General features: G+C 50.0%; 1 protein-coding gene and 1 long non-coding RNA gene across 6 annotated transcripts; both read left to right on the forward strand.

Moving 5' to 3' along the window:
• The first annotated feature begins 41 nt into the window (after nucleotides 1-41).
• DDX59 (DEAD-box helicase 59) lies at nucleotides 42-16,408 on the forward strand. Of its 5 annotated transcripts, none has more exons than XR_015142961.1 (8): nucleotides 42-166; nucleotides 1,258-2,075; nucleotides 3,226-3,393; nucleotides 7,253-7,342; nucleotides 10,516-10,767; nucleotides 11,677-11,829; nucleotides 12,270-12,508; nucleotides 15,908-16,408. XR_015142961.1 is itself a non-coding variant. In XM_086343154.1 (8 exons), the coding sequence occupies exons 2-8, from the start codon at nucleotides 1,269-1,271 to the stop codon at nucleotides 16,169-16,171; spliced, it is 1,863 nt and encodes a 620-aa protein (XP_086199280.1). In that variant the 5' UTR covers nucleotides 42-166; nucleotides 1,258-1,268; the 3' UTR covers nucleotides 16,172-16,408. The 5 variants fall into 5 exon arrangements, 2 of the variants coding, with proteins under 2 accessions (XP_086199280.1, XP_086199281.1); XR_015142960.1 differs by lacking the exon at nucleotides 15,908-16,408 and adding an exon at nucleotides 13,073-13,142 and having other exon boundaries at nucleotides 12,380-12,941; XM_086343154.1 differs by having other exon boundaries at nucleotides 12,380-12,508.
• Nucleotides 16,409-18,886: 2,478 nt separating this feature from the next.
• On the forward strand, nucleotides 18,887-21,921 carry LOC147356026 (uncharacterized). The gene is made up of 2 exons (XR_015142970.1): nucleotides 18,887-19,087; nucleotides 20,746-21,921. It is a non-coding gene; the product is annotated as an uncharacterized LOC147356026 (long non-coding RNA).
• Nucleotides 21,922-22,479: the final 558 nt, after the last annotated feature.

Below are 22,479 nucleotides of genomic sequence, written 5' to 3' on the forward strand. Positions count from 1 at the left end.
GCGCGCCGCGGCGCCTCCCAAAACCCGGAGACGTAGATCCCGCCCTCCACGCCGTCCCCACGCAGCAGGGTGGCCGCACGCTGCGGGCTCGTCGGCCGGAAGCCCGGCCCAGTGCCTCAAGGGGAACCTCCCCGAGCCGGAGCTGACACGGCCGCAGTCCATGCGGGTGAGCGTGGCCCCGGCCCCGCGGCTTCGGCCTGCCTCCCGTCCTACTCCTTTCGTGCGGACCGCGGGCGCCGGGCCGCGGCGGCGGGCTGGGCCTTGCGCGGTCCCTTTCCCCTGCGCCGCCGTCCCTACCCCAACCCCGCGTGCGGCCGGCGCCGTGACGTCACGCGCCTTTGCGTGCGTGGCCGCTGGGGGCCGACGTCGGAGGAGGAGAGCGGCGACGTCGGTGGGGGGAGGAGAGGGGCGCGGACCTGGGCCGCGGTTTAGCGGCCGCGCACGCGCCGCATCGGTTCCGCCTGCAGGACGGCAGTTCCGAGCTCTCCCCGCTCGCGTGAAGCCGCGCCTTCCTCACCCGCCCCCTCGACCTTTTCGGAGACTTGAGGTTGTAACTAGACCGTCACTTGCTTTTCTGTTGGAATTTTTCCGGAAAAATGGAACCTGGCAATGTATCCTAAGAATTTTTTTTTCTCTTGAAAATTGTTTCTCAGCATATTTAACAGCCCCCAAATTAAGTTAAATGCCTGTTCCCAATTTCTGTCATTTTGTAAAACCCAGTTTCTGTTGTAAATAGGAAAAGCTGTGGTTGGGAGCTTGCACGCACCGAGAAGGTGTGCGCTCCGAGTCCCTCGGCCCCCAAGTGCTGAGTCCCCGCTGAGACCTGAGCTTGTAGCACAGGTCACAACAGAAGGACGTGCGTGTGCCCTTGGGGCGACCCTGGGACCTAGTGACCTCTGGGCACGTGTTACTGTTGATGCTTGCACTTTGGTTGTAAAGATTCCAGTTGCGAAGTAGCCCTCTTCTTGTATTTTCTGTGTGGGCGTGTAACAGAAAGGTCTACCCCAGAATTTCTGTGATGTCTGGTTATGTCAGAGTGCAAGGCAGTCCACAGACAGGTCAGTGGTGCGAATCCGTGTGCAGCGTGGAGCCAGGACTGTCTTCACCAGGGGGACTTGGAGGGTGGGAGGGAAGCCTGAGGTCAGCACTGTCTTTTCTGTTCTTTGGAGGCATAGCCCAGGGACGTGATGACTTTAGGGTACTTTATCCGTGACTTTAATGAGGGTAAAATAAATCAGGGTATAATTTCCTCCGCAGAGTATTGAAGGATGTTCGTTCCAAGATCCCTGAAAATCAAGCGGAACGCTAATGATGACAGTGGAAATTGTGTAGCCAAGAAAGTCAAAGCCGAGGCAGAAGACCGGGGGCTGGATGCAGGTGGGGACGGTCTTGCCAATGCCTCGGGTACCGAAGGGGCTGCCGCAGCGGCCCACCAAGGGGCCCAGCCGCACCCTCTCCCCCGGCCTACTGGCCCGGTGTCTGAAGGGACTCTGCCTGACTCCGAGCCAGGGACACAGGCTGGCGATCTCGCCGAAGAGCCGGTGAAGTCCTTCTCCAAAACCCAGCGGCAGGCCGAGCCCGGGGAGCCCATATGCGTGGTGTGCGGGCGGTACGGCGAGTACGTGTGCGACGACACGGATGAAGACGTGTGCAGCCTGGAGTGTAAAGCCAAGCACCTGCTGCAGGTGAGGGGCGTGGAGGCAGCGTCCGAGCCGAGCCGCCCCCAGAAAGCGGGCTCCGAGCCGGCAGCGCCGGGCCCTGCCCCCTACGTCTACACCGAGCATGCTTTCATCTCGCACCTTCGGGAGGACCAGATTGACAACCTCAGGCGGCAGCTGGGGATCACGGTCCGAGGCCGAGGCGTCCCCAGGCCCATCGTTGACTTTGAGCACTGCGGCTTCCCCGAGGCCCTAAACCGCAACCTCAAGGCCTCCGGTTACGAGGTGCCCACCCCCATCCAGATGCAGATGATTCCGGTGGGCCTTCTGGGCAGAGACGTGCTGGCCAGCGCGGACACCGGCTCTGGAAAAACGGCCGCCTTCCTGCTTCCGGTCATCCTGCGAGCTCTGTCTCAGGTGAGTTAGAGCTCACCTGTGTGAGCTCAAACAGGCGAAGGGTTTATCCAGCATCAGCCTCAAGCTTGTTAAAAAACTGGAACTGGAACTGAATACCTAGGTCGTTAGTAACTGGGACTCAACTGTATTATGTTGAACCAATGTCTTCACTGAAGGTCTGAAAAAAAAAATCACTTCCAAAATGGTTTCCTCTTAATGAATTTTCTATTTAAGGAGCTTTCATGCTTTGGCTTTGGGGGGAAAGTCCTGCTGACCAGATGGGCTGTGATTTTGGTGTCAGTCTAGAGTCCTTTGAGTTTGTGTCTTGAAATACCTAATACTAAAGTCACAAGTCTATTGTGGAGTTTCAGCATGTATCCTTAAGGGTGATCTCTGTTTCATCTTAAAAATGATAGCATTTTGCCTTTCTTGCTCATTTATAAGCATTCCCTCACATAATGAGACTAAAAGACATTCTGAGTGATTATTCACCAAGTACTGGTGAGTTTGTGAGGTTTGAAGTATGGCAAGAGGGAAAGGAGTGAGAAATAACAGGTGAAGGAAGAAGAGAGAAAGGGAATTTCAGAAAACTAAACTGTAGTAGAAGATAATGTGAGAAAAAAATAAAAGGAAGGACTAGATGGTCAAGATATAGATGAAAATCAACCCAGAACTTTGGGTTGGCCAAAAAGTTTGAGTTTTTCTGTAATCTTATGGAAAAACACAGATGAATTTTTTGGCCAACCTGATAGAATATTTGTACACTATGAGGTTTTTGGACAGAGACAGAAGTGAATCTACAAGGCACTAAGGGGAAACCGGCGGGCGATGCCGGGCCTGACCTGGCTCTTCATGGAGACCAGCGGGCCTCTTCCTTGGAGGAGGATGGCCCGAGATCACACAGTCCTGCTGACGGGAGCCAAGCGTCCAGGTTGCCGCCTCGGTTTTCGCGGGCGCCTCCCGCTGGTCCCCGTTTTGATGTTTCTTTGTGCACCCGTGTTCGTGGGAGATGGGTGTAGTTTCTGAGGGTTTTGGAGGAGCACTCTGCAGGGAGCAGGAGGCAGTTGGGCTGGTGGGATCTGTTTCCGAGGGGAGGTGCTCCTGGGATTGCCTCGCAGACTGGAGTCCGCAGCAGCGGCAGCTCATCGCGGGTGTGTTTCCATCTTTGCAGAGCAAATCGCCGTCGGGGCTGGTCCTCACGCCCACGAGGGAGCTGGCCATCCAGATCGAGCGGCAGGCCAAGGAGCTGATGAGTGGCCTGCCCTGCCTGAGGACCGCGCTCCTGGTGGGAGGCCTGCCCGCGCCCCCCCAGCGGCACCGCCTGCGCCAGCGCATTCAGGTGGGCCTGCTGGACAGGGCGCCTTTGCAGAGGACCGAAACAGTGCAGGAACCAAGGCTTTTCTCCCCAGGAGGAGCTTTAGAGTGTGGCTTTAGGTAGCCTTGAAACTCCTGTTCCGTGAGCCTTAATTTTCAGGTTGGGCTGTGTGTGACAAAGGACAGGAGCACAGTTGACCGCTGTCCGATGGTCTCACATCCATTTATGTCCTTCAGTCCCTGAACTTGCTCTTGGATGTGGGTGGGCGTATCCCCTCTCTCCCAGTTGCGAAGATGCGTCTCTGAAAGGTGGGCTTCGTCTCACGATCGTGGCTGGTACATATCAGAGAGTGAATCCTACGAACAAGGACATCATGCTTCATAATCACAGTCCGGTGACAGACTCGGGAGATCCCCGCCTCCTGGCTGGAATGCATCGGGCGTGAATGTTGCTGTCAGTGCCTGAACCCCCCCCCCCCGCCCCCCCGCCCCAGGTCTCGGTGGCCGTCCCACCGGCTTCTTTTCATCAGGTTCAGCCGTTTGTTGCCCGTAGCTGTCGTGCCTCTCTCAGCATCTTCAGTTTGGAAACTACCATTCTTTTTTTCTTCTGATCTTGACATTTTTAAGGATTACAAGGCTTTTGAAGAACAGCCCTCAACTGCTGAGATTGGTGTTTTGTGTCTTTGATGGGAACATCACGGGAGAGGTGCTGTGTTCTTCTCATTACATCCTTTTACGTGGCACACAGCTTCAGTTTGTCCTTTTCACCGATGCTTTCGTCTGTCAAGTCACAGTAAAGTGTGTACCTTTCATATTGAGTAAGTGCTTTAGGAGGAGTACTTTCAGTTGGTAAATTTTTTAAGCTTCACCAGACTCCCCGCTTATTTATTTTTTTACGTGGACTGATGGTTCCTTTTTATTTATAGGATTATTACTGGGGTGGCTCATGGAGGCACCTTCAGGTCGGTTTCTGTGTCCTTTGATCATATCCCTGTCGTTGTTTGAGTCCTTTCTTTCTTTTCTGTCTGAAAAGCGTGGTGTGCACTGAGCTCATCCTTTCTTTGCCTCTGCCCCGAACTCCTCATGGAGCCCTGGCTCCTTTGTGTAGAGAGCAGTGTTCGGAAACTGAGACCTGGGCTCCCCTTGGGCTCCTTGCTCTTGAGCCGTCACTGCTCGGGAACCTCGAGACCATGAGTTCCTGTTAATAGTTAGAGTTCTCGTTCGTCACCAGGTTCCTTTTATGCTCTGTGTTTCCATGTTCATCGCTCTGACCATGAGAAACCTGCTGCCCCTATCCATTACGTGTTATCCCTCTGCCTGGCCCCCCTTTATGTCCCCAGCGCCCCCCCTCCCCCGAGCAGGGCCTTCCTCCCTGGGCGCTGCACAGCCTCTCCACTGCCTCCATCCTGCCTCCTCCTCCCGCCCACAGCGTGTCAGGCCTCGTGGACACGCACCCTCTGGAAGGAAAACTGACAACTGTCTGTCTGCTCAGCAAAGCTCTTTCAAGAGGAAGGACGAGGCGAAGACCTACTCAGATAAACAAAACTGGGAGGGTATTGCCAGGGGACCGTCTGCAGGAACTTGCAGAGGAAGCCATCCTGCAGATAAAGAAGATTCCAGAGAGGAAGGTGGGGGCAGAAGGAAGCTGGTGTAGAGGCGGCAGTGGGCGTGTGGGCAAAGTAAATGGACAGGCTGATGATCAGTGACCAGGAGCAAGTGCGGTGTCTGGAAACCAGGGTGGACACTGTCCAGCAGCAGGTGTAGTGCAGGTGAGATGGGGTCGCGGTCAAAGCATCACCCTCCACGCCTCGAGAACAAGCTGAAAGTGTCCATTAACTTTATGTTAAGACGCTTACTCCTTGGAAGAAAAGTTATGACCAACCTAGATAGCATATTCAAAAGCAGAGACATTACTTTGCCAACAAAGGTTCGTCCAGTCAAGGCTATGGTTTTTCCAGTAGTCATGTATGGATGTGAGTGTTGGACTGTGAAGAAGGCTGAGCACTGAAGAATTGATGCTTTTGAACTGTGGTGTTGGAGAAGACTCTTGAGAGTCCCTTGGACTGCAAGGAGATCCAACCAATCCATTCTGAAGGAGATCAGTCCTGGGATTTCTTTGGAAGGAATGATGCTGAAGCTGAAACTCCAGTACTTTGGCCACCTCATGCGAAGAGTTGACTCATTGGAAAAGACTCTGATGCTGGGAGGGATTGGGGACAGGAGGAGAAGGGGACGACAGAGGATGAGATGGCTGGATGGTATTACCAAGTCAATGGACAAGAGTTTGAGTGAACTCCAGGAGTTGGTGATGGACAGGGAGGCCTGGCGTGCTGCGATTCATGGGTGTCGCAAAGAGTCGGACACGACTAAGCGACTGAACTGAAATAAACTGAACTGATAGATGTAGTGGCATTCCAGGGGCAGCACTCAAAAGAGTGAAAAAAAGTTCATAACTTCCAAATCATCAGAGGGGAAGATGGAAGAAAAGGAGTGAAGTCACGTCAGCATAATTAAAACCAGCTTGATGTTTGTGGGTGTGTGAAGGACACACAAGCCAAGCTAAGCCCTGTGCGCTAGGGTTCCAGGCCTTTTATCACGCACAGCAGGGTTAGCACTGGGCGGTGTGGACCGGAAAAGTAGGTGCAGCTGAGTGTGTGGGCTTATTTGCAAGTCCACCAGGGTCACCAGCCCTCCTCGTTTAATCCTTACTGTGGCTGTTCGTGTTTGCGCCTTAGGATGGATGGGAGGACAGACTCAGGCCGTGATTGTGTGCCTGAGCCACCATGCCTGCCCAAGTTTGGCTGAGGAGCCCCTGCTTCCTTTATGTTTATGTGTAGCCTTTGTTTGCGTATTTGGCTGTGCTGGGCATTAGTTGTGACACGTGGCTCTTGAGTCGCAGCACGTGGACCCTTAGTTCACCATGTGGGGTCTGGCTTCCTGACGACAGATTGAACTTGGGTTCCCTGCACTTGGGAGCATGGAGTCTTAGCCACCAGACCATCAGGGAATTCCAGAAAGCCCCTACGTGGACCACAACTTCAGCTAATATAATACTAAACTGCTAAGAGCCTTGATGGAGAAGGCAATGGCACCCCACTCCAGTACTCTTGCCTGGAAAATCCCATGGACGGAGGAGCCCGGCAGGCTGCAGTCCATCGCTAAGAGTTGGACACGACTGAGCGACTTCCCTTTCACTTTTCACTTTCAGGCATTGGAGAAGGAAATGGCAACCCACTCCAGTGTTCTTGCCTGGAGAATCCCAGGGACGGGGGAGCCTGGTGGGCTTCCGTCTGTGGGGTTGCACAGACTGGGACACGACTGAAGCGACTTAGCAGCAGCAGCAGCAAGAGCGTTGAGCGACCTTGAATTCACTATCCACAGCCTGGTAACTTGGAAGTGAAGTGGCAGGCCCAGAGAGGGCAAGGAGGGTGCCCTTGTTCATGGAGCCAGATCAGGGTCAGCGTGTCTGAGGTCGCCCCCAGTCTGGCCCCTGCCACACCTTGGCCTCAGCCACGTGTTCTCCCCTCTGCCGTCACCTCCCTGCCCCCCAGCCTCACCACCACGACGCCCTCCCCTCTCCCTGGTCGTCCCGGCGTGCTCATGCCCGCTACGCCCGTGGGCGTCAGCTTAATGTCTGAGCTGGGGCCGGTACGTCCCTCCGCGTGCAGCCTGTCCTGATCACGTGAGCATGTGTGTGTGCTGTCTCTCCCTTTGTGTTGCGGCTCTGATGAGAGCAGGGGCGAAGTCTGATTCACTCATCGTTGAGTTCTGAGTACTTGCACAGGGTCTGGCATGCCTCAGCCACTCTTAAGTGTAGAATGAAGGAGTAAATGAATGAACGGATGTCAGCCGACTCTCTAATTTGCCTTTTTTCTTTTATTCAGGTTATCATAGCAACTCCTGGGCGACTTCTGGATATAATAAAGCAGAGATCTGTAGAACTCGGCAGTATAAACATTGTAGTAGTGGATGAAGTAAGTGGTGGTGTTTAAAAACATAATTTTATAGAAGTTATGAAAAGCACATTATAGTTATGTAATTGTATTGTGTATTCAACCAATTTCTCCCCCAAAGGAAAACAATTCAGGGATTTTTTTTGTTTTTTTTTTAAATTGGCGGTAGTGGTTCTTAAGCTAGTTCTCGTGTCGGTTCGGTTCAGTCACTCGGTCGTGTCTGACTCTCTTTGACCCCATGGACTGCAGCACGCCAGGCTTCCGTGTCTACCACCAACTCCCGGAGTTCTTGCATAGACTGCAGCTAAGCTGAAATTAAACCACAGCTGTCTTTTCTTAATTGGGCTTGCTCATAAACTGATGAGGTCTACTGTATTCTCAGTGATAAGTTTTTAAAACATGCTGTCTGTCATTTATCTGCAAAAAAAGAATTGGTGCAAGTCACGATTAGCAGGAATTTTGGAAGTAGTTAATGATGTTTAGTAGGAGGAGCTTTTTAAATTTTTTCTACGTGATCAGAAAATGTGGGGTGCTGGGTGCTGACCCGTGACAGCAGCCTGCCTGCCTCCGTGGCCCCAGTAATTAGACCAGCAGACGTGGGTTTGGAGCCCGTGTCCCCGGTCAGCCCCCAGCTCCTCAGCACTGTGGGGCCCTGCGTCACCCGCCTCGGGTTTTACATCTATAAAACAGGGCCTGCCAGTGCCCGTCTCCCTAGAGTGTCCCCTGAGACACGCCTGGCGTCTAGGGAATGCCCAGCACACAGGGACAGTCGGTCACCCTTGGCGACGAATTAAGGCTCACTGAGTGGGTGGGTGAGCGTTTCGCCCGGGCACTCTCAGGAGTGAAGTCAGATTGTCTGGGAGTGAGGGCGTCCATGCGGGTGACGCCAAGGACGGCTCCCAGAAGATGAGGCCAGGTTTGGTCTTGATTCAGGGACGCCGCGTCCACCTCTTCCTCGATCTGCGCCCCCCACTTATCCGGACCCGAGTTCTGTCTCCCCCAGGGAGTGATTGATGACCCAGAGGAGCTGGTGAGGGGGAGGGAAGTGAGCGCTGGACTGGATAGCGGTGGGAGGGGAGGAGGCAAGGAAAGGTGACGGGGCTGGGCAGCCCCTCCAGGGAGCTTAGGGAGGTGAGCGCTGGACTGGACAGCGGTGGGAGGGGAGGAGGCAGAGGAAAGGTGACGGGGCTGGGCAACCCCTCCAGGGAGCTCAGGCCAGAAGAGAAATGGAAGGGGTCTGTTTCTTGTGCTCGTAATTTTTTCTGCACCAGGAGAAGCAAGGCAGATGCTGAGATGCGTGGGGCTCTGCGGGGTCGCTGAGGAGCGGGGGGATGTTTACACACGCCCTGCGGGTGCGTTTTCTCCTCTCACAGTTAATAGAACCGAGAAGGACCATGCTGGTGCTTTACACGGGCTTCCCAGGAGGCGCAGGTAAAGAGTCTGCCTGCCAGTGCAGGAGACGCAAGAGACCTGAGTTCGATCCGTGGGTCGGGAAGATCCCCTGCAGTAGGAAATGGCAGCCCACTCCATATTCTTGCCTGGGAGATCCCATGGACAGAGGAGTCTGCCGGGCTGCAGTCCGTAGGGTCACAAAAGAGTCGGACATGACTGAGTGCACACACACACGCTATATACTTTAACTCATTGATTCTCATCACATTTCTTGGAGGTCGTTACTGCTATAATTTCACCTGTAAGAGGAAAAACTGAAGCTTAAAGCTGTTAATTAACTTGCTTGAGGTCATGCAGAGCCAGGATCAAACCCAGACCATCATGATTACTTAAGATTTTTTAAATGTTACAGAGTGAGAGATATTAAAACAGGTCATCAAACTTCAGTCTAACTGACAGCACATTAGTGGACACCAAAATGATTAAATATCTTATTTTCCAAAGTTACAGACACCAAGGTTATATTTGAAAATCAAGGTAGCTTTAATCTTTTGTTATTTTAAAATTAAAAACCTAAACATTTTTTTCTATTTTTTCAGCAGTACATTCATTGTTATTGAAAAACCAGCAGCAAAAAAAAAAGAAAAACCAGCAATGCAAAGGTTTATACAGAAGTGAAAACCTCCAAATTACATGTTTTAATTTATTTAAAATCATGCTTTATTATAAATACATGTTCGTGGTAAAAAAAAAAAAAAGTCAAACTTTGCAAAAAAAAAAAAAAAAAAAGCCATAAAATGAATTAAATTGTATCCCTAACCCCTGCTTAGGCTTCCCTGATAGCTCAGTTGGTAAAGAATCTACCTGCAATGCAGGAGACCCTGGTTTGATTCTTGGGTCAGGAAGATCCGCTGGAGAAGGGATAGGCTACCCACTCCAGTATTCTTGGGCTTTCCTTGTGGCTCAGCTGGTAAAGAATTTGCCTGCAATGTGGGAGACCTGGGTTCAATCTCCAAGTTGGGAAGATGCCCTGGAGAAGGGAAAGGCCACCCACTGCAGTATTCAAGCCTGGAGAATTCCATAGACTGTATTCCATGGGGTCACAAAGAGTCGGACACGACTGAGTGACTTTCACTTTCACACCCCAACTCATAAATCTTCTCCCCAGAGTTAGCAGTTAAGTTTCCCGAGTATATATACAAATGGGCTCATGGTATACAGTGTTCTGTCTGTATTTTCCTTCTTTCCTTCTAGCAGTGACTCATTATCATTTAATAAAGAGCTCCTGGTCATTTTTCATGGTAGCATAGCATTGTATTGTGTGGATTTACCATAATTTATTTAACAAATCCTCTACCGATGTACATCTGAAGTCTGTGCCTTTTTTGGCCACTGTTAACGACACCGTGATAAAATCTCGCTGGGATTTCTCTGGGAGTCGAGTGGCTGGGAGTCTGCCTCCCACTGTGGGGTCGCAGCTCCCATCCCAGGTCAGGGAGATAAGATCCCACCCGCTGAGGGAGCTGAGCCCTCGTGTCTCAACTAGAGAACCCAAGGGTCACAATTAAAACCTGATGCAGCCAAAAATAAGCAAATTTTGGAAATCTTTGTATATCACTGTAAACAGTTATACAAGCTTGAAATAAACGTGTGTTTTCCCCAGTTAATCCCGTGTCTTTTGACGTCGTGGTGTATTTTTCCGTGTAGAGAGCATTTAACGTTTTAGGTTCTTAACTGTGTCCGTTTACCTCCAGGGTGCTCTGGGTTCCGTGTAAGACTGACTTGCAGTGGTCTCATTCCAGGCTGACACCATGTTGAAGATGGGCTTTCAGCAGCAAGTGCTTGACGTTCTGGAGCAGCTGCCTCACGACTGTCAGACCGTCCTGGCGTCGGCCACGATCCCGGCCAGTGTAGAGCAGCTCGCCTGCCAGCTCCTGCGAGACCCCGTGGCGATCACCGCCGGAGAGAGGAACCTGCCCTGCCCCAGCGTGCGCCAGATCGTCCTGTGGGTGGAAGAGCCAGCCAAAAAGAAAAAACTGTTTGAAATCTTGAACGTGAGTGGGAGAGCGGTCAGCCCCGCGTTGTGCGCGGTGTTGGCACCCTCCACGGCTCTGGAGACGGTGCTCTTTGGACGTGGCTCTGGGGGAACCTGCTCTGGGAATCTCATCATAAACTGCTTTGCTTCCTTCAGAATTCTGTGGGGTTCAGATACATTTTTGTGAAAACATGCAGTGTAGACACAAGGTTGGTTTTCTTTTCTGTTTTATAGAACAGTATTTAAAGATCAAGGTCATTGCAGTGCTTCCCTGGCAGTCCAGGGCTTAGGACTCGTCACTCCTAATGCGGGGGACCTGAGTTCAGGCCCTGCCTGGGGACGTAGGATCCACGTGCCACACTGAGTGGCTAAAAAAAAACAAAGACAAGTGCTTTTTTGGCTGTTCTTGTTCTGTCTTTGAGAAATAGAAATTTTTGACAGTAACTAGCTTAAGGGAGAAGGAAATGGCAGCCCGCTCCAGTGTTCTTGCCTGGAGAATCCCAGGGACAGGGGAACCTGGTGGGCTGCCGTCTGTGGGGTCGCACAGAGTCGGACACAACTGAAGCGACTTAGCAGCAGCACCAGCAGCTTAAGGGAGTGGTGTGTACTAGCCTAGTTACCTAAAGATACAGTGTTAAATATGGTTTGTACTGACTTCTGAACAGTATTGGAAACTTTAAATTGCACTTTAAGTCGTAAAACTATTTTCGTAGTATTAACGCGGTGATGGAGAAATCTGAAGGACATACACTGTTCGGCTTCTGTTTGTGCATATTTTAAAGAAAGCAGTCATTTGAACAGAATGTCCTTTTCCCTCCTTGACAGTGTTGATAAACCAGTGGATAACCAGCTCACACGAGTGCTTTCAGAAAAGCATCCCGTTGTAAATTATAGGAATAACCTTCAATATGTGCTGTTACTATTTTAGGATAAGAAACTCTTTAAGCCTCCAGTGTTAGTTTTTGTGGACTGCAAGCTGGGAGCAGATCTGTTGAGCGAGGCCGTGCAGAAAATCACGGGTCTGAAGAGCACCTCTGTACACTCGGATAAGACTCAGATGGAAAGGAAGAACATACTGAAGGTGACACCCAGCATTCTGCTTTGTTCTCTTGCCCCTAAATCTGCTTTGCCTCATTTTCAAGAGGTACCATAGTATCAGCTGTTTTTTTATTTTTATTTACTTACTAAAATTTTTTTCCAGCTGTTTTTAAAGCTGATCCTTTTTTTTAATGACTCTGAGAATTTCAGGCAAGCAGTGGTGTGATGGTAGTTGTCCCTCTTGCTAAGGCTTCTGTGTTTTGGGAGCAGTAAACCTGTTCGCTTGGAATTGTCCCCTAAACAGATTAATCATTCAGAATCGGCCGTCTGTGAAATCAGGTCACTTTGGACTGGGGCAGAGAGTGGTTCACTTTTGGAAAAGGTTTGCCTGAATCAATTAATAGAAAAGGTTTGGGGTGGGGTCGGAAGGGATGGAGGCTGCCTGTATCACCTTGTGTTCCAAGAGCTTTACACCCTGCACAGGTGGTGCAGCCACAGTACTGAAGAAGGTGTTGCGGAGAGAAAGGGCCTGAATGACAGAAAACCACTCACGATAAGCTCTGCATGACGAGTTTTCCTGCTGTTTTGGAAAGGGGCTGCTCGAAGGAGACTATGATGTTGTGGTGAGCACAGGGGTCCTGGGAAGAGGCCTGGACTTGGTCGGCGTCAAGCTGGTCGTCAATTTCGACATGCCCTCCAGCATGGACGAGTACGTGCATCAGGTAAAAGGTTTACTCAGCACCACCGTTTTGCTCATGAATTTTGTTTTTTAAAAAAGATGTTTATTTTCGGCTGTGCTGGGTCTTCGTTGCTGTTCGGGCTTCTTGCATATTGTGGGGAGCGGGGACCTCTCCCTAGCTGTGGTGAGTTGGGGCTCCTCTCTAGTCGTGGGGAGCGGGGGCTCCTCTCTAGTCGTGGGGAGTGGGGACTGCTCCCTAGTTGCAGCGTGCAGCCTCCTCGTCGCAGTGGCTTGTCTCGTTGCGGAGCCCAGGCTCAGAGCACAGGCTCAGTAGTTGGGGTGCAGGGGCTTAGCTGCTCCGTGGTGCATAGAAGCTTCTCGGAGCAGGGATCGAACCCGTGTCTCCTGCAGTGGCAGCAGATTCTTTACCACCAAATCACCAGGGAAGACCCTACTCATGCATTTTCTTATGCAAGGTATTGTCGATATAGTCGTGAGTTTTTTTTTAAGCAGAACATAAAACTGCATATATTTTTGCTTTTAAAATATATGTATTTAAGGACTTCCCTGGTGGTCTAGTAGTTAAGACTCCATGGTTCCACTGCAGGGGACTCCGGTCTGATCCCTGCCTGGTGTGCGGAACCGAGATCCCACCTGCTTTACCGTGCGGCCAAAGGGTAAAACGATAAATGTGTATAAACTAAGTATGTTTTTTCAGAAGAACTATGTGGATGCCTGGAATGCATTAAAATTTAGTTGGGGGCTCCCCTGGTGGCTCAGTGGTTAAGAATCTGCCTGCCAATGCAGGAGACATGGGCTTGGTCCCTGGTGTGGGGAGGTCCCACCCACCTCGGAGCAACCAAGCCCATGCACCACAGCTATTGAGCCTGTGCTCTGGAGCCCGGGAGCTGCAGCTGCTGAGCCCTGGTGCCCTAGAGGGGCACCAACAGGAGAAACCATTGCAGCTAGAGTAGCCCCTGCTCGCCACAACTAGAGAAAAGCTGGTGCAGCAGTGAAATAAATAAATAAAATTAAAAAAAAAATTAGCTGGAAAAAACAGCCCGCGATGTTTGTTAGAAAAATTTAAGTGGTTAGCTTTTGGTTTAGTTTTTTCTTTGTGTTTTTTGTTTTCTTCAGTGAGCGTATTAAATGGCCTTTATAAGGAGAAAAAGAGGGCTTTATTTAAAAGGTTGTTTTAAGTTGCTCCATCTGGCCAAAACAAAGTTGGTCTGTTGGAGTGTCTGTGTTTCAGGAATCGTGTCTTCTGTCGCCTCTGCATGTCCCTGTTTGCTCTAGACCTTCCCCTCTCGGGGTCTGTCCCCTCCCTTTGCTCTAGAGATAAGCGCCTCTCCTCTTTCCGGCAGGAACAGAGCCTCTCTCAGCGCTGTGTTATCTCCGTGTCCGCTGCCTCCTTCCTTCCTGGCGTCACTTGCAGCCTCTTGGAGTGAAGTCTTTCGCTGCTGTTCTTAGAACCACCTCTGAGTGTCGCGTTTGCGGGGCTCACCCACTGAAACGCCCGTAGCGCCTTTACTGCGCCGCTGCTTTATTCCCCCAAGACTTGATCATCTGGCCGTCTGCCCGCCCTCCCTCCCTGTTTTGTCCACACTGCCTCATTTCCCTGTGCCTCAGAGACTTGGTTATTCCACAGGGCTGACTGTTCAAGTGCCTGAAGCTCATGTTCTTCCAGACTTTCAGTTTGATAATTTTGTGGATAGAAATCTGTCTGGAATGTTAAAATACTCAAGAAGCTTCTTAAACAAGTGTGCTGGTTGTAACTACGTACTCATCTCTCCCTCGTCCAGGTCAGCCCTGTGGCTGGCAGTTACTGTGGGCACCGCTGTGATGCTGTGTGTGTGTGTGTGTGTGTGCGTGCGTGCGTGCGCGCGCATTTTCAGGCTCTTCTCCCTCGTAGGTTATCACACGATGTTGAGTAGCGGTCCCTGTGCTGTGCAGTGCGTCCTTGTTTTCCTGTTTTATGGGCATTAGTGTGTATCTGTTAATCCCAATCTGCTAATTTATCCCTCATCCCACTCCCCTTCCCCTTTAGTAACCACACGCTCATTTTCTGTTAGTCTCTTTCTGTTTTGGACTTAAATTCATTTGTATCTTTTTTTTAGGTTCCACACATGAGTGACATCACACGGTGTTTGTCTTCCTCTGACTCTCCTCACTTAGTGTGATCATTTCTAGTTCGGTCCATGTTGTTACAGATGGCATTGTTTGATTCTCTTTCGTGGCTGAGGAGTATTCCATGGGGCTTCCCCGGTGGCTCAGTGGTAAAGAATCCAGCTGCCAATGCAAGAGATGTGGGTTCAATCCCTGGATCGGGAAGATCCCCTGGAGGAGGGCATGGGAACCCACTCCAGTATTCTTGCCTGGAGAATCCCGTGGACAGAGGTGCCTGGCAGGCTGCAGTCCACGGGGCTGCAAAGAGTCAGACACGACTTGAGCGGCTGAACAGCAGCATGTGCGTGTGCCACGTCTGCGCCAGGCCTCCTCCCTTTGTTAGTGAATGAATCTCTGACGTCTTGCCTTCTCACGGCTCACCCAAGGTGCCTTCACTAAGTGTTAGTATGCACTGAGTGCTTAGCCGAGGGCAGGCACTGTTCTGAACGCTTTAAAGGCTTTTCTTGTTGAATCTGGCTCGTTCTGTTTTTGTGGTTGCGTGGGAGTGTATTACATGGATGTCCTGTCATTTGTTTAACAAATCCCTCGCTGCTGGATGACCAGATGTTTCCAGTGTGGTGGTGGTAAACACCCAGGCACTCAGCTGCCGGGGCCTCTCCTGCAAATACATCTGTAAGAGAAATTCCTAGTGGGAGGAACAATCGATTCATTTAAATAATCTGAATATACTTCATTTTCAATTAAGGAGCAGAAATTGACCAGGATTGTGTCTTTCTCTCCCTTTTGAAGAGTTTCTCAGTATATTTGGAGACATGTCAGTTTTCTTCCTTATCATAGGTCTCCACAAATTTGTGTGTGTTTAGTTCTGTCAGAAAGAGAAATAACTTCATGCAAAAGCAGATTTGCTTCAACCTCAGACCTCAAGGCATCTAAGTGCCCTGAAGAAGGTAGTCCTTTCACCCCTAATTGTAGTAGCTTTCGAAAAGTTTTTACCATAACTCATTCGCAGTAAGAAGCATCTTTGTGTCGTTACTCCTGCATGTACATACAAACACACACACACACACACACGCGTGACCGAAACACAAGTTTCACAGACAGTACTCTTACTGGTTTTGTTTTCTATTTGGACTGTGCTAATGGCAGCCCCCTAAATTGATGTCACAGGTATATTGGGAGGACCAACTCAGCAGATGCCATCTGGACAAATACTCATCGTAGTGAAGCCTCTTTAAATACTACTGTTCAATTTCTTTCAAGAGACGTGAGGATTTCGTGTGAGCATTTTGAAAATGTCCTTTGCTTTTCATTTCAGATTGGAAGAGTGGGGCGATTAGGTCAACATGGAACAGCGATCACTTTCATCAATAACAACTCGAAAAGACTCTTCTGGGACATTGCAAAACGTGTGAAACCCACAGGGTCCCTTCTCCCCCCACAGCTGTTAAATTCCCCTTACCTTCACGACCAGAAGAGAAAGGAACAGCAAAAAGACAGACAGACACAGGACAATCTGGTTACGGGGGCCAATCTTATGGACATTATTAGAAAGCACGATAGAAGTAATGCTCAGAAGTGACTTGTTATGCCACCTTGAATCATTTTTATTGTGTATCGTCAGTGAAACTTCTGTACACTGTTACTGTGTGGGTTGATAAATGTGACATGGACATGAAACAAAAAATTAACACGATGTAAAAAGTTTTAATAATTAAGTTTATACAGCCATATTGTATTTATTTACCTTTTTAATTTTCCTAAATTAAAAACATCAGAAAGTGAATTGCTAAATAAAATTTTTTTCTCTCTGGGAAAAGTCCTTTTTTTTTTTTCCAATCAATATTGCTCCTAGCTATCGTCAGAAGCAGAAACCTGCACGGCCTGACTCAGATGGTGACTCTTCTGTTTCGTATCCCTTGTGTGCATGCGTGTTGGCACCTGGATTATTGTTGAATCAATGAATGTTAGGGAAAAGTAGATGCCAAAACAATGGGAAAACTGGTCCGCACTCCTTAAAAGAAACGTAAGATATCTGTTTTCTCTCTCCGTTTTCCTTTCGGCTGGGTAAACAAACTCTCCTTTAACGTGGGCTGCTTAGCAAATGGGCTTCCTGGGTGGCGCTAGTGGTAAAGAACCCACCTGCCGGTGCAGGAGACAGAGGACACGTGGGTTTGATCCCTGGGTTGGAAAGATCCCCTGGAGGAGGAAACGGCAACCCACTCCAGTATTCTTGGCTGGAGAATCCGTGGATAGAGGTCTGCAGTCCATGGCGTCACAAGTAGGACACGACGGAAGGGACTTGGAAGGCTGATTGAAATAATGAGTTACGTGAATGCTGCTTTGCAACGTTTAGTTTCATGTTGATGCTGTTTTCCTAGTTTAGTTGGCTTATTTAAAAAATTTAAGAATGTATCCGTGTACTCCACACACACTCCCTGAGCTCACACTCTGTTCTGGATGCGTGTTCAGTGCTCAGGACACAGTGGCATTGTCCCTGCCCTCCGTGTGCAGGCTGCATCATAAACCAGCCTTAGAGTCTGGGTAACTGAGGGAAGCCGGGGCGTGGCAGCCCTCCTCCGGGGCTGAGCACTTCCACCTCTTGGTGGCACCCTCTTAAACACGAGGCCTCCAGGGGTGGCCCGTCTAGGGCCAGGCGTTCAAATCCCTCAGCTGATGATTTTAAACTCCAGGAGGAAGGATGGAGTTTTGCTCTGATCCATCAGCACTTCGTTGCTTTGAGAACCGCTATATCTGCATAGTTGGGTCAGTTACACGGTGTGTTACGAAAAGGCTGGTGTTTAGGCTTTGTATCCTCTGCATCCTCTTGGGCGTGAGAGTGATGAGTAGAAAGCCTAGTGTCTGTCGTCTCCACCCAAGGCGAGCAGTGGGGTCACAGTCTCCCCAGAGTGTGCCAGCCCTCAGGATGCCCCCTCGCCCCGGCCCTCTGTGTCTGCCCACCTAAGGGAGCAGGTATGGCCCGTCTCCAGGCTCCGTGCAGAGGGGCAGTGAGCACGAGTGCACTCCTAGGAGGCCACGTCCGCGCTTCAATGATGATCGCAAAAGGAAGGGCAGCTTTTCACGAGGCTCAGACTTGTTGGCAGATGGAAGCAGTGTGGTCAGAAAAGCAAGGCAGCTTTGCAAACCTTGTCTGCAGGAGGCCCGCTGGGCCACACCACCACCTCACTTGGCAGCCTAGCGTGTGGGCGCGTGGCTTCTGCCCCCGCCGCGGGTCCCCCGACCTTGTGTCTCTGTCAACGCCTCCGTTAAGCTTCGTGCATCCACTAGCCCTGTCCACTCTCTCAGGTTCAGCTTCCATATCGCGTGGGGCACGTGGAACTCCTTTTTTGAAGGCAGCAGGTGGAGGATACAGCGGAGAGGAGGAGCCCTGACTCACAGGCTGGCCTATGCAGAGCTGGGGGTAGGGGGCTGAGGAGGGGGCGGAGGGAGGCCCCGGCCGCCTCCCGCCCCCCCCCGCACCACCTCTGATCCTCCTTCAGTTCCTCCCGATTCCCTGAATCTCAGCCTCTCACTCCTTGAGATACCACCTTACCCCCTCCTCGCAGCTTCCTCCCTCCTGTTGGGGGCAGGCGGCTGCGAGGCAGTCCTTCCAGACCATTGTTTTCAACGGTCCCAGGGGTGCTTGTAATTTTTCCTAACTTAAGATGTTATTTTTCTTAAAAGGCTACCATCTCTCATTTCATGGAAGAAAGAAGATGAACTATAGAAGAAGGAAGGGCATACACTCTGAATGAGAGCCAGCGCCCCCAAGAAGGGGCGGATGGCAACCTTACACCGCAGAGCCGTGTGATCAAACTTTAAGTCATAGATGTTTGTGACAAATTATTGTACAGCTTGAAATGTTAATGAGCTGGGATAACTGGTCATATGTGGTCTCAGGTGTTTGTTTTGCCCTTCCGCTAATGGTGATCTGTGACCGGGATACCAAATTCACTTCTCAATTGCTTTGTTGCCATATGGGAAGCAAACACCTCTTGTGTTTAGACACCCTAATGAAGTCTAAGTGTCTTTTAGACTCTGCAGTATGCGGTGCTGTTTTTCATAAGATACTTTCAATGCCATTCTATTCATATTTCTAATACCAAGAATATTTTTAAATCAAAACTTTTTTCTAGTAATAGACCACATTTTTAAAATCAGAATTTCTTTCCCCCAAAACCCAAGCTTGTATGTGTGTGTGTGGTTTTCATAACATCTTTATGAAGAACATCACCACATACTTGAACTATGACTCACACTGATGAGTTTAATAAATCTAACGGCTCCATGAACTGTCGTATTTTCCAATCAGTACAGTTCTCTGTCGGCAGGCTGCATGTTACCCAGGCTGTGCCCTTCTGTGTAGTTAATATCAACAGTCCTTATTGCCTTACTGTATTTTCTGCTCCCCACGAACAGCACAAAAGTGGCTCCATAATCTGGGTAGGTGTGAAACCGGAGGCAGCTGGACATTCGAGGTGACTGCTGGCGGCTGCAGGTAAGCTGACTCCGCAGAGACGGGCCTCTTCTCTTCTCTCCCAGAGTGACCCCAGAGGCTCTGGGGGCCCCGCCAGCGACAGTTACGGAAGCACACTCTCTTGTTCTGCTGTGGGTGTGGGGACCTATTTTATAACAGCACGTGTGCTGTTTGTTATTGGACAGAATTACTAATAAAGTCAGGATCAGGCGGATGTTTACTTCTTGAGTGTTGACAGTCGTTTATAAAATGTTTGCAAACAATGATTTTAAGCGGAATGTAGCTTTCTGAAAAATTTGCATATCCTTTTTCATACTTCGTCTTAGAAAGATGAAAACTTGGCAAAGCCTTTTGCAAATATTTTTTCCATTAGAGAAAATGAATTACTGACTCTGATCTTGAGCTTTACTCAGCTGTGAGATGAGAAGTTTTACTTTAAATTTCCTTGAGGTCTTACCAAACCTATGTGTTCTGTGTTTCCTGCTTTTATATCGCCCCTTGCCTGGAATATACTTCAGAATCCTATAGGGCGGGGGAGTCTGGAGGAAACTCGGTTGGCCAGGAGTTGATCATTACTGAAGCCTGGTGCTGGGGACATGAAGTCCACTGTGGTTTGGTCTGTATTTCATGAGTTTGAAATACTGTATTCTATAGTAAAACTATGTGAATGCATAAACCCTCCGGTCCTGCCCTTGGATTTCTGCGGTAGCTGCCTTTGTTGTTCAGTCGCCCAGTTGTGTCCGACTCTTGGGGAGAGACGTGTGTCGTAGTTATAGATCTGTGGTTCTCCACTGAGTCTTGGCTCAAATTTGACTTGTCTAGAGCCAAACTGGGGCTTCCCAGGTGGTGCTCATGGTAAAGAACCCACCTGCCAACGCAAAGATTCGGGTTTGATCCCTGGGTCGGGAAGATCCCCTGGAGGAGGAAGTAGCAGTGCACTCCGCATGTTTGCCTAGAGAATCCCATGGACAGAGGAGCCTATGGGCTACAGGCCGTGGGGTCACACAGAGTCAGACACAACTGAAGCGACTTAGCACACACAGGGCCAAACTGACAACCTTTCTTATGAAATCCTCTTTCCAATTTGCCTGTCGCCTGTGGTGTGGCTGCTTCCTGTGCTCCAGGTCCAGGGAGAGTCATCCAGACAGAACAGACCTGTGGCTGCCTAGGGGAGTTTGGGATTAGCTGCTGCAAACTAACCTATATATAGAGAGAGTGGATAAACAAGGTCCTCCTGCACAGCACAGGGAACTATATTCAACGCCCAGTGATAAAGCATAATGGAAAAAAGTGCATACGTGTGTATTGTGTACATGTGCAAAAGACTGTACACGTGCATAATTGAGGCACTTTGCAGCACAGCAGTAATTAATACGGCATTGTAAATCAACTATACTTCAATTTTAAAAAAGTCAGGGAGTCGCCATCAGCTCCTTTCTCTCTCTAGTCTCTGAATCAGCTCGGTCACCAAGTCCTTCTATTTTTTCATTCGAAATGTCTACACTCACATGCTGCCTGGAAGCCAGGGGAAGCCATCACCTCAAGTCTAATTCTCCTAGCTGCTTCTGAACCGGATGAGCTCATTCTAGGAACCCTGTCTCTCTGGAGCTGTGCAGTCGGGAGCAGGAGGAGGTTTTCAGAGGATAACTGCATGACTTCCCTGACACTTCCTTGTACAGGAACTCACAGCTCTCTGCTGACGGCAGACCTGAGGCTTGTCTGGCATCCCTTCTCCAACTGAGTCCATGGGACAGCGGTCACCGCACTGCTCCCAGCCCCGACCAGGACCGCACTGCCCACCGCTGCTATGAGAGGAGACGTGCCTTGTTGCATCCAGGGACACGGCTCAGCCCCCCAAACGGCAGCCAGCCGTCAGGAACGCGTGTGTCGTGGGTGGTGCTCTCACCGCCCGGCACAGCTAGAGGAGAGCCAAGAATCTGCTAACGGAAGGACAGTTTGACATTTTGTTTGTTTTCTGTTTTAATGCCTGGTGATATTTACTTTGGGATCATAGAGGATGGTAAATGGTTGGAATTGGGAAATAATGACAAAGTGATTCTGAAACCAGGCAGCATCTTAGAGTTGACAAAGCTGCTGCCACGTGAGTTAGGCAACGGGGTACATTTAATTAAATGTGGTGCTTTGGGAAGGAAATTACGACGTCAGGGTTTTTAAGACGTTTCCCACAGAGTAGTTTATGACTTTTACAAATGCAAAAATATAAAAGATGCAGAAAATTCCTAACTGAAAATAACGTTTTACATATACGCATGACAGAGGATGAGATGGCTGGATGGCAAAACCGACTCAGACATGAGTTTGGGTAAACTCCGTGAGCTGGTGATGGAAAGGGAGGCCTGGCGTGCTGCGATTCATGGGGTCGCAAAGAGTCGGACAGGACTGAGCGACTGAACTGAACTGAACTGATGTGTAAAAAAAGAGGAAGTATGTTTGGAAGAATAGTAATAAGGCAAACATGCAGCCTATAAGGAGAGAGCTGCAAGATTTCCACTGCACGCCCTTTTAAAACAATGCACAACACGGGAGCGGAATCCGACAAGCGCATGTACACGTGTAACTGATGGGCTTTGCTGCGTGGCGAAAAGTAACAGCACTGTGATCAACTACACTCCCCAAATAAAACATTTGAAAAAGAAAAACAAACTACTAGATACAAAATAAAAAATTTGTTAATACAAGGAAGTAATGTTATAGCATATGGAATATAGCCAATATTTTATAATAGCTTTACATAGAGCATAATCTGTAAAATACTGAATCGCTATGTTGTACACTTGAAACTAACATAATGCTGTAGATTATATCGAATTAAAAAAATAGTGTTCAAAAAATAATACAGACTTCATATTTATTTATGGATAAATGATGACTAAATTTCCTTGTAATTCTGTTAGATTTGGGGGTGGAGGGGGAGTGTGGAGTAAGTGTGTTTGTAAGGTTGGGGGGCGCCAGGAGCCGGTAAGGCGGAGCCCAGGACACAGGCATCAGCCCAGGGCCCCAGACCCGCAGGGATCAAAGCTGCACTGACGGATGGCCGGTGGTGGGGGTGAGGGAGGCCCCTGCGGAGAGCAGGGGTGGGGAGCAGAGAAAGGGAAGCCCCCTCACTGCCTGTCTTATTTCTCAGGGAAGACCTCTCCCCTCCTAGAAGGGGAAGCAGAAAGGAGACTTTCGCAGGGCAGAGGGCTACAGCAGGAATGGAAGCCTGGCGTTGAGAGAACGCTGGTCTGTCCGTGTGGACTCCACCTCCCCTCCCTGCACCTCCAGGGAGCAGGGTGGGGGGCAGGCAGGAGCACCGCCCTCAGCCGCTCCCACCACCCTGCGGGCGGACCCTTGCCATCCTGACGACCCCACCCTGGCACACAGACAGTGCTCTGAGCCCATTGTGCCCTCGG

Source organism: Bos grunniens, chromosome 16 (assembly GCF_055505025.1).
Source record: "Bos grunniens cultivar Pamir isolate PY7600 chromosome 16, Bosgru_T2T1.0, whole genome shotgun sequence".
Classification (NCBI taxonomy): Eukaryota; Metazoa; Chordata; class Mammalia; order Artiodactyla; family Bovidae; genus Bos; species Bos grunniens.

Coding starts and splice junctions, on each gene's coding strand:
- DDX59 (XM_086343154.1), top strand. CDS start 1,269: ATGTTCGTTCCAAGATCCCTGAAAATCAAGCGGAACGCTAATGATGAC. Junction 2,076..3,225: donor TCCTGCGAGCTCTGTCTCAG/GTGAGTTAGAGC, acceptor CCATCTTTGCAG/AGCAAATCGCCGTCGGGGCT. Junction 11,830..12,379: donor AAAGGAAGAACATACTGAAG/GTGACACCCAGC, acceptor TGTTTTGGAAAG/GGGCTGCTCGAAGGAGACTA.